We start from the raw sequence: 11,030 nt of genomic DNA on the forward strand, positions 1-11,030 counted from the left end.
CAGGATTTTTGCTCTTAAGACACTACATCCTTTTTGAAAGCCTCACTTCTGCTTCTGACCAAGACATGTACGTATTACAGTGCTTGCGTTAGCAAGCAATAAGGCATTGTCTTAAAGCAGCACCAATGGGATGAGAATCTGTAACTGAAGTATAAAAATGAAAGGCCTAAATAGTTGTCTGTTTCTGTTACTTTGTTTGTGTGTATAGCATGTACATGCATTTGTCTGTTACAAAGCCAACAGGAAAATTTCACATGAAACATGATTTCAGAGTCACTGGCTTTAGTCATGAGACTTTGGTAAGAAACTCATGTTCCTGCAGTAGGGTGCTTCTAGACACAGTGCAGTGGATGATGAGGAGGAAATCTAACAAGGAAACTGCAATTTCTTTTTGAATGGCACAGTACCTGGTACACAAACATCCAAGCTCTACAGACATTCATGTGTCTTCTCTGGGTGATGCTAAAAAGATGAAACAAAACATCAAGTAATGGAAGTTTCACTGGAATTTTCTTTCCATACATTTAAGTCACAATAAGCAACATTTCAGGTTTTAATTGTGATAATCACCTTATGACTAATTTTTATGAACTGATTTTTTCTCAGTTCTATCAATCAGTAATATCTTTGGCTTTATCATATAGCTTTGATAACACAGCAGTGCCCAATATGAGGAACAGTTCTAAATCTTTGCCCTATAAAGTATTTTGAATTTAAGTGCTGAATTATCGTAGTGCATTGAAATAGCAAAGTTATTCAAGAAAAGTATTTTTCTGAGCTGATGTTGCCAGAGTCCACATGATTTAATCTTTCCTTTTGAAATCAAATTCTGTAGCCTTTAGCACTGTGAAAATAACTTTCAGGTTTGGGCTAAATGTTACAGATCAAAAGCATTGTTCTTGACTCTACAGTGAGGCAGCTTGGTGCCTGTCGTATACCTTATTCCCACTAAGCCACCTGGTCTGTTCTGCATTGGCTGGGGGTCGCAGTTTCTTTTTTCTGGGTTTCTTCCCAGAGAACAGCTCTGCATTACAAAGTTGCATGATATTGTATAAGAAATTTTAATATTTCCACTTTTTTCCTTATAGAGTTTAGTAAAAATTAACTTCCTTCAGAACAAAAATTGAGCTATCTAATGAGCTGAAATAGCAAACATCGGGGTAAAATATAGTTTTTAAGACTAGGAGGCATCATTATAATCCCTGACATAGATTTTACCCAGTAGATGCAGACTCAAGCTTTTAATTTCTGAGTAGGTAGCTATGCTCTTCATAAACTCTCAGTTTTACCATAAAAAAATCCCCAAAATTAAATTCACCACGTCTCCAATCTTTCTGCTTCACACCATCTTATATGACTTTGGTATGATACCAGGGTGGGCCAAATGGAGGCCCATATGCTAGATCCAGCTTAAGAGACATTTCCATTCAGGTCATTACGTTACACTTTGAGGAGACAAGGAGCAGTGAGCAATGATCTGCAAGAGAAAGCTTTCAACTGGCAGCATACTGGCAGCATACTGGCAGCGCTGTTCTCTCTGTGTCGTGATATGTGGGCACAAGCATAGGATCCAGAAATACAGCCTGGAGTAGTATGTTATCCAACACCTTCTTTCCCTCTACCTTACCTCTGGCATAACTGTTTTTTATCTTTATAACAGATATCGCAGCCTGCAAATCAGAGGAACGGTTATTTCACAAACTATTCTCTCAGTATAACCAGTTCATCAGGCCAGTGGAAAATGTGTCTGATCCTGTCACAGTGTATTTTGAACTGGCCATTACCCAGCTTACAAATGTGGTAAGACTCATTACAGAACACTGCTGAGATTTAGGGATGGTCGCAAACACACACAAATTGCTGAAGCAGCAATTGTGTAATTGTGGTGGTTGCACCTGCGTGTCTCATAGCTGACTTTGTCTTGTTGAGACCTTTGCTGTTCTTTCTGTCACCCGAGTAGCTCCAGGTACTTGAAAGAGTGATCTGAACTACACAAACTCATTTGCTTACTCTGTAGCACCAAATCCCCCCGCTCCAGGCAGGGGCCTCTGGCACCCAGAACAGCAGTACCAAACGTTCAAGACTACTCTCCACAGGTCTAGCCCACCCTAGAAACACCTGGTTGTGTCCACGTTGTGTAGCATGTGGCCTAGTTCTTGCATGGGGCTAGTGTCATTTTCCAGTAGTCCTGAGAGATTAAATCTTCTCTTTTCTCGCAAGCTTTATCGGTCTGTTTGTTTTAAAATAACTTATGTGCAGCCTGCAGAGTAGTGTTCTAAAGCATGGAGCTGGGCATGAATGTTGAGTGTTCTGGGGTCCACTCTACAAAAGGGTGAGTGTGTCTGAGGTAGCAGACCTGCTGGGCAGGCCAGAGGGTCTGTGGAAGAAGCTGAACTTGACCTTAACTCTTGCTGAATTCTGCTCTTTGAAGCAAATTATCCACAGAACAGAAGGCATGTTTTGATTCTGAGGTACCTAGTTCCGTTCATAATGAAGTGACAAGCAAGCAGTGAGGAGGAACAATCAACAACAGCCAGGGAGTGAAGTTATCTGAGAGTATATATGTAATTAATTGTAAGACCTCATGGTGAAGGCAGTTTTCACCTTTGGGACCTCCTTTCTTGAAGTATTTTCTTTCCATGCTGGAGGTAGCTTGGTAGATTTCAGCAGTTCTGTCTCACATTGCAGCCCCTGGCTCCCACTGCTGTCTTTGGAGAAAAAAAGAAATGTAATAAGTAAATCAGCAGGATTTTTTCAAGAAAGAGTCATGATTTTTACAAAAAATTTAAATAGTTTAACTCACAGACAGGAACCCTACAGGCCTTTCAAAATTAGCATTGTGCTTAGTCTTCAGTATGCAATGTTGAAAATTCATCTACAACATCCTTTTAATCTACAATTCATCTACAACAACCTTTGGCTTGTAAATATCTCAATTTTTTTTAGTCCACCTGCTTAAAAGCTAAGAACTGCCCAAAGCAATGTTCTTGAATTTTCATTGTGAATGTCAGCCTGCACTTATAAATGTAATATGAGTCTTTCTGAATACTTTTAGGCTGAAGACTCATTAGAACGAGGTCCAATCTTTTGTTTTCCTGTGTCTTGCAGCACCTTCCTGATTCATTACTGATTAGCAACAGCAATAATTGACTTTAAAAAGAAGGTTTCAGTTCAACTGTGACCTAATTTAGTGCTGTTTGAGTGCATCTGCTCTAGAGATTTGCATGGAAATGCAAGAATACTGTGGTACAGATGCCATTTTCCTTGAATCTTAACCGGTACTGTACTGTGTAAATGGAATTTTTAAAACACTGAATCCAACAGAACATATAGCCATGAAGACAACCTTATTCCTCTGGTACTGTTCAGAGCAATTGTAAATTTTGTGTTCTACACATACTCAAGTGCCCAGCAAAACAGTGCAGCTCTTTGTATGCCTGTTATTTGTGGGGCGTAAATTTTCAATGGAGCTTTAAAAATTCTGCAGTAGAGCTGCACATCTGCACAGTATGTAAGGCCCTGAAAATGGCCAGAAAAAAAAAAAATCTGGTATCATTTAGTGTGGAATTCTAGATTCCATTTTTATCAGAATAAGTTTATGGCCATCTCAGGATACTGTAACTGATTATGGAGTGAGGATGTGCATGCCTGTGTTTTTTTGTAGGATGAAGTAAATCAGATTATGGAAACAAATCTGTGGCTAAGACACGTAAGTTATTTCATTGCATTTTTTGTGCATTTTGCATTAATAGGATTAAATGTGTAAGCTGAATCTGTACAATAATTGCTTATTTTGTAACAAGGATTTTAAAGGTACAAGTAAGGAGAAGCTCCATTAACCAAAGCCACATTTGAAAAAATCAGTTCTTTTTTCTTATTTCCAAGAAGTTACTTCTCCCACCTATCCTGTGTGGTGTATTCTCTTGCACCTTCGTGGTCATTTCAGAAAAACAAGACAACTTCCAGCAAACCCAGTTTTCTTCAGGCACCGCTTGTGATCTACTCAAAGTTTCTGTAAAAGTTACTGTATTGATGATCAGGATCTTCAGGGTAGGCTGTGAGAACGTGGAGCATGGCCCCATGATAGAGCACTGAACAGCTGCTGGCCATCCCTTATTGCCCCTGCCCTGGTAATTCACTACCCCTGTGGAACCAATAACACGCCCTGGCAGCAACCGGCTGTCAGTGTGCATGTGTACCTCCTTTCTGGTTAGGATGCTGGTCTCTTTTGATGCTGGCCCCCTTAACCTGCAGGGTGCAATCTCGTGACAGCAGCAGCATCAAGGCCTGTACTTCCTCTCCGCAGTGGGGACGTAATCCTGCACAGGTAAGGGTCTGTACTGGTTTAGCAAGACAGGAGAGATCTCAGCTTGTCAGCAATGGATAACAATTGGCACCCTATCCCCTCACAGAAAAGGGAGTGGCAAGTCAATGTGAGTGATATTCATACATATCCAGTGTTTCTCCAGGTCATTGCCTTGTTGTCTTTTGGACAATTGTCCCCTTCTACGTGTGCTGCATTTTCAGTGTTTATCATAGTCTGTCATTTTCTAGGAAGATAGGAGAAGCAGGTATTTGCTGATAATACAAGGTTTTAAAATCCTTGTCCCTTCTTCTTTCAGATTTGGAATGACTACAAATTGCGATGGGATCCTAGAGAATATGATGGGATTGAGTTTGTTCGGGTACCAGCAGATAAAATTTGGAAGCCAGATATTGTCTTGTATAATAAGTATGGTGAACACTTTTCCATTTTACCCTTTGTCTCAAAAGTATCCTCTTGCAGTGCCCATGAGAAACATTTTACTTTCATGGTATATTTCTTTTCTTTGCCTCATTTGTCTTTCTAGTGCTGTGGGAGATTTTCAAGTTGAAGGCAAGACCAAAGCCCTCCTTCGCTATGATGGAATGATCACCTGGACTCCACCAGCTATTTTTAAAAGCTCTTGTCCTATGGATATTACCTTTTTCCCATTTGATCATCAGAACTGTTCACTGAAATTTGGCTCATGGACATATGACAAAGCCAAAATTGATCTTCTGATCATTGGATCCAAAGTAGATATGAATGACTTTTGGGAAAATAGTGAATGGGAAATAGTTGATGCTTCTGGTTACAAACATGACATCAAATATAACTGCTGTGAAGAGATCTACACAGACATAACATATTCCTTTTATATTCGAAGGCTGCCAATGTTTTACACCATAAATCTGATCATTCCCTGTCTCTTCATCTCATTCCTGACTGTGTTAGTTTTTTACCTGCCATCTGACTGTGGTGAGAAAGTGACTCTTTGCATCTCTGTGCTCCTTTCTTTGACCGTATTTTTACTGGTGATCACAGAAACAATCCCATCCACATCTTTAGTAATTCCCCTTGTAGGTGAATATTTACTCTTCACTATGATATTTGTGACTCTGTCGATTGTCATCACAGTGTTTGTTCTGAATATACATTACAGAACTCCCACCACGCATACAATGCCCAAATGGGTAAAAGCCATCTTTCTTAGCCTGCTCCCCAAAGTTCTTTTGATGCAGAGGCCACTAGAACAGCAGAAAAAAAACATCTCCAGAATAAACAAGAAAGGATCAGCCAATACATCAGGCAAGTCAAAGCACAGCAAACACAAAGATACCAAATTACACAAGGAGCAGCGATGCAGTCACTGTGAAAAGGCAACTGAACTCACTACCACCAAAAGAAGACAACTGAGCCACCAGTCACTGAAACGGATGGCAGAGCACTTGGAGTACTCTCCAGAAGTGAAAGATGTCATTAGCAATGTTCAGTTCATCGCAGAGAACATGAGGTCTCAAAATGAAACCAAAGAGGTAAGGGAGCTGGGAGTGGAGCCACACTTCCAGCAAATGGAAACATGATCTAGGGTGACAGCCTGGAGGAATTGGAGTTGTTGGGTCTAGAGAAGAAAACTTTGAGACTTGTGAATGGGTCAAAGCTTCCTTCAGAAAATGAAGAGATATATCATCCACTGGGGATGGAACAAGAAAAGTTTTCTCCTCTACTCTTTCTCTATCCCCAGTGGATAATTTAAGCAGCAAGACAGTTTTAAATTAGACATGAGTTCACCCTTCAAAGGAAAAGAAGAGGAGCATCAGCCTGTTGTGGCCAGGAGGAGTTTTGGTCAGCAGTGGTTCAGGCAGACTTGATCCTGCTGTGGGGCAGGGGGTAGACTAGATGGGACCTTTCAAGGTCTCTTCCAACCCTACTTTGTAAACCTTTGGAAGCAACCCTCTTCCACTGCTCACCAACAGCTCAGCCCTGAGCTCAGTACTAAGCATGCTATTTGCCAAGCAGGGCGCTTTTTTGTGTGTTACTAATTGAACACGCAAATCTGGAAACTGCTTTTTAAAGAACAGGGCTTGTCTAGCAGCACAGTAGGTCATCTGCAGAAGACTTATTCTCAGCCAGTGATAATCTGGTAGAGATATATCTTTCAGAATGCTCTAGTACTTTATTGCAGTCTATTTTGTTCTGATTTTTTTAATGTTTTGACTAATTGTGGCTTCAACAATACAGTATTTTCAGCCATGACAGTAATATGTTGAAGTAAAAGTTGAGTTTTGGGGGAAGACAGCTGAATAAAAACAGATAACATTTTAATAAAGACAGATTCTTAAAAGAAAAGAGAGGGGGGGCTTAAAAATGAGGCTTGGTGTTTGAACTAGTGGATTTTCTTGCATGAAGTTGTAGAACTTGCATAGAAGAGACTGTAATAGGCATCACTGTCATAGAAAATTACTCACCTTGGAGTTCAGAGAATTCTGGGGCCACAGCCTCAGATGTGAACAAAAGCAACTAAAAGGCAGCTCCAAGAAAGATTCTCTGACATCCTGTCATATCCAGGCCTCACAAGCAATAGGAATTCTTTGCTAGTTCAAGATGTTTTTTAAAAGTGTTTAGAACCTAATGAAATATTTATCTTTGATCTGCCACGAGTTGCTTTTTGGTTGTGAAGTTTTTGATTCTCTAGGATGACAAAATACATTTCAAAATTAAATACTGCTGTATTTGTATTGAAAAACACAAGTTATTTTGAGGAAGATGTTCTTTCTATCAGAATGTTTTGCTGAAGTCAGCACAAATTCATGCAGCTTCTCTGCAATCCCATAATTACTTCCCCCATCCCACCCCCACCTTTTTTATGTCTTGCAGAAGAAGTTTCACCTGAAAACAAGTCCGTAACTCTCACAATAAAGGGCTTCTGTTAAGTCTTGGTGACTGAACTCTTAAGATGCGGGGTAGTACAGGCCAGCCCGAAGCAAAAGACAGGAATCTGTCAGCACAGAGGAGGATGGGGATAGAACTGAACCTTTTTAGTACCTATGCTATTAATGTTTTGCTTGACTCCAACATTTTAGCCCTGCTTTCACTGCCACACCAGCTACATAAAGCATATATACATACCATATTTAGCTGATTTCCTCAATGCATAGAAAAAAGATGAGGCTTTGAGTGAAGCAGTCTGAATAACATGTCACTTTGATTATGCAGCTGATTATAAGTCTTCCATAGTCAGTTTTGCTGACATTTGCATTTTGCAAATCTCTCATGCCACGTGAAATTGTATTCTTAGTTTGATGTGTCCATCAGCAGCTCTGTGTCTTACCTTTCAAAACATTCTAGAGATGGGAAACATGATTTTGCATTTGAGAAAAATCTTCTCTTTGGGAAAAAAAAGGGGGTTGTTCTCAGGCAAGCACTGACGAAATGATTCTGCAGGCTGCTTCAGCTCCAGCCAGACATGCAAAGCCACATGGGTGGTATCATGCACTACTCCTCTACAAATAAAAGCCCTTTTAATATTGTGGCAGCTCTTACAGCAGCTGGAGTTCTTGCTGCATTTTCTTTCACAAGAGGTATGGCAGCAGTCTCTTGGAGGAAAACATCAAGAAATTGGGAAGACAAGTGGAGTATCCCTCAGCAGAGAGCCCTTAAACAGTCACTAGTTTTATGTGAGTGAAGGTTCTTCTGCTGCAGTGGTCCTTGTATGTAGGTACAGAACTGCAACTTCATTGAAAATTGAAACTTCATTGTTAAAGGACAGCAGTTTCACTGAAAGTGGTTCTAAGGTGTATCTCTCAGACATGCAAAGTCCACTCTGGCCTACTTTGCGCATGACACTGTGGGTTGCTCAGTCAGGGCCCTTGCTTTGCTACAGTCCATGTGTCCAGCTATCTTGTTTGCTGAAAGCAGTGGGTCTTGATCGGAGCCACAGTGTGGCAGTTCAGGCCAGAATAGCAAACTGTGTCTTGTGGGCTGTCAGGATCCTATCCTGAGGATTTAGTGATGTGTGGTTACGGTGATTCTGCCTGCTGTTAAACCACCCCAGTCTGCACCCACCACATGATCAGGTTCTATTTGCTAGTGTCAGCGTCACAGCCATAGCTTGCTGACAGACTTGAATATTTAGAAAATTCAGTAGACTGGGACATTGTTGAATGTTCTCAGCCAAAAGTGGTAAATACTATTAGAAAATCAGTCCCCTCTAAAGACACTTGAAAACTGCAGCAACTGTAAGCATGACAAGCAACATTCTTGGCTGCATGTGTGTTGTTGCTCACATTCAAAAACACAAGGGATGTTTCTACTGCATAATGTTGACTCGCAATTGGAAGATACGTTACATGTACTTTTTTTTTTCTCTTGCAGGTGGAAGATGATTGGAAATATGTAGCTATGGTGATAGACAGAGTATTTCTCTGGGTATTTATAATCCTTTGTGTGTTCGGGACTGCAGGGCTCTTTATCCAGCCACTGATAGCAGATACATAACTTGTTCCACTGCTTTTATCCACTTGCATTCTTTTTTCATTTTCAGTTCAGAATTGCCCCTATATTTCTCTCCTCTTACCTAACCTCCCTGCTCATCACCTTCTCAGCACCCAGCCTCAGAGGAAAGGAGGAGAGGGAAGGGTCCTCTGGGAGAGCAAACAACCCAATACAGAATGAGAAGAGGACTGAAAATGGGAGACGAGCATGTGGTCTTTCTACAGTAGAATGCCTAGGACTTTTAGAGTGCCTGCCTGTCTTGAGATCAGCAATAACAATTGCAACGAGGATCACAGATGCAGATTGACGTTATTGAGCTTTTGCCTTGGTTTCAGTACAGGGTTTTATTAGGACAGTTCAAGCACTTCTGACTGCAGTGCCCGAAGAGAATTCTACCTGGTTTCATCTTTCCTGATCCCAACTTTTTCTCAGCTTTGAATCAATTTATATTTCCTCTCTATTTCTCTCCTTGTACTACAGCTAGTCTTTGATGTGACACTTAGATGAGGTACCACAGTTCTACTGACCGGAGCAATGCTTTTAATTGTGTTCTTGTGTCAGGGGAGCCTATAATCAAAATAAAAATACAATTAAACCAGTTTCTTGACCCTGTTACATTTTCAATGCAATCTAAAATAAGGGGTCCCCATCTTCTGCAATGTATGTACATAAATGAGGGTCCCAGATCAACAAGGCACGTGTTTACATTTATGTTTGAAGTCAGACAAGCACTTAGTCATAGTTGAAGACAAACTAACTAGTATTTTGCACTGTCTGTAGCTTTGCTGACATCGTTTGAAGCATCCTAGAGTCACCAAAGAAGAACAACCTGGATGCACTATGGAAAACCAGAAAAGACCTGAACTACCTGGGGTTACCATGTAAGGCAACCACATTTGAAATCTACATCATTCTAAAACTCTTAAAAACTAGTTCACCTGCCACTTAACTTTGCATGTGACCCAAATCTCCTTTACTTCCTGATACTGAATACCAAGACCTTGCTGAGCTTCAGTAGGATTTACAAGCCACATTTCTGCTCTGGAAACTCTCACTTGCTCATGCTCAGATGTAAGCCCAAGAGGGAAGGGTTTGTCCCTGAGTAGCTACTCATCACAGACAGAATTGACCTGACAGCATTGGATTGATCTGAATTTTTCCTAAAACCCAACTTGGGTTACACAGATCCCAGCAGAATAAGGCTGGCTATCATGAACCCTATGCAAAGCTGGGCATCTTGGTCCAAACAGATCTGCTGCGATTCTCCATTTGCTGGCTCCCCATGAGTGGTTCTGTATGTGCAAACCTGTAACTGTAGGGACACTTCCTTTGGGGCTGGGGTTGATGCTATGTAACCAGGTGTCATGGTTTAAACCTGGCCATGAACCAAGAGCTTAATCCTGGAACTCTTTGTAAATGTACATCTGATACAGTTTCCATACCATGTGGAAAGTTCACTCTCTGGTCCGGTGTCTGTTTACATTCCTGTTAGTTCTATGCTGAAGGACTCCTCTCTAAAAGGCACCATTCCAACTAAAGCCAATGGCTTCAAGAGTAAAAATCCCTTCTCTCTTACAGGAGGCTCTAAATTTAACAGGGCAGTGTTTTCTGTGTCTGCCATGTATCAGCCTCTGCTTTGAACATCACCAGTCCTTGGGAAGTTTATCTTCCCGGTTTTGAAGTCCCTGACAGACCTCTTAATCTTTTTTAATGCTCTGTAACAAAGAGAATAGGACCAAATAAATGTATATGTCAGAGACAGAAGTGGAATGACAAGTATATAACTGTCTTAATCCAGTTGAAATATGTAGAGTCATGATTTTCTAGACAAACACCATTTTCTCTAGTATCCCTGACTGTTGCATAGTGATGTAGCAACTGACAGACAGATGTATGAACAAGCATGGTTTGTTTTGTCAGCCTAATTAAATATCTCTCCTGAGATACACTTTCTTGAAGAATTTGTATTTTTAGAAAAACTCCCTGCTGCACAATGTGTTTAGAGATGCTTCTACATGACATTTGCTATGCTGGCTCTTTGATCAGAAAGGAGGGGAGGAGGAAGAAAGGGAATTTGGAGAGGAGAGCTGCATTAGGAGCTCAAAATCTTCATTTCTTCAGGAAAGACACCTGACTGCCAGCATTCACTGTTGCAGTCTATGAGCATACAAACAATGAAAATGTGGCTGAGGGTGTGCTGCATTGGTGGCTTAGGCATGATAGCTACTCCCCC

The 11,030-nt window shown here is 40.8% G+C and overlaps 1 protein-coding gene across 1 annotated transcript in view; it reads left to right on the top strand.

Moving 5' to 3' along the window:
• Positions 1-8,817, top strand: part of CHRNA6 (cholinergic receptor, nicotinic, alpha 6 (neuronal)) — a 9,564-nt gene extending 747 nt beyond the window's left edge. Inside the window, exons 2-6 of the mRNA XM_010142860.1 lie at positions 1,661-1,800; positions 3,665-3,709; positions 4,623-4,732; positions 4,851-5,838; positions 8,678-8,817. Of these exons, the coding sequence (XP_010141162.1) occupies positions 1,661-1,800; positions 3,665-3,709; positions 4,623-4,732; positions 4,851-5,838; positions 8,678-8,800 (1,406 nt within the window). The 3' untranslated portion in view covers positions 8,801-8,817. The remainder of the gene's footprint in view (positions 1-1,660; positions 1,801-3,664; positions 3,710-4,622; positions 4,733-4,850; positions 5,839-8,677) is intronic.
• The last annotated feature ends 2,213 nt before the right edge of the window (positions 8,818-11,030 follow it).

The sequence above is a fragment of the Buceros rhinoceros genome, unplaced genomic scaffold, assembly GCF_000710305.1.
Source record: "Buceros rhinoceros silvestris isolate BGI_N320 unplaced genomic scaffold, ASM71030v1 scaffold18819, whole genome shotgun sequence".
NCBI lineage: Eukaryota > Metazoa > Chordata > Aves > Bucerotiformes > Bucerotidae > Buceros > Buceros rhinoceros.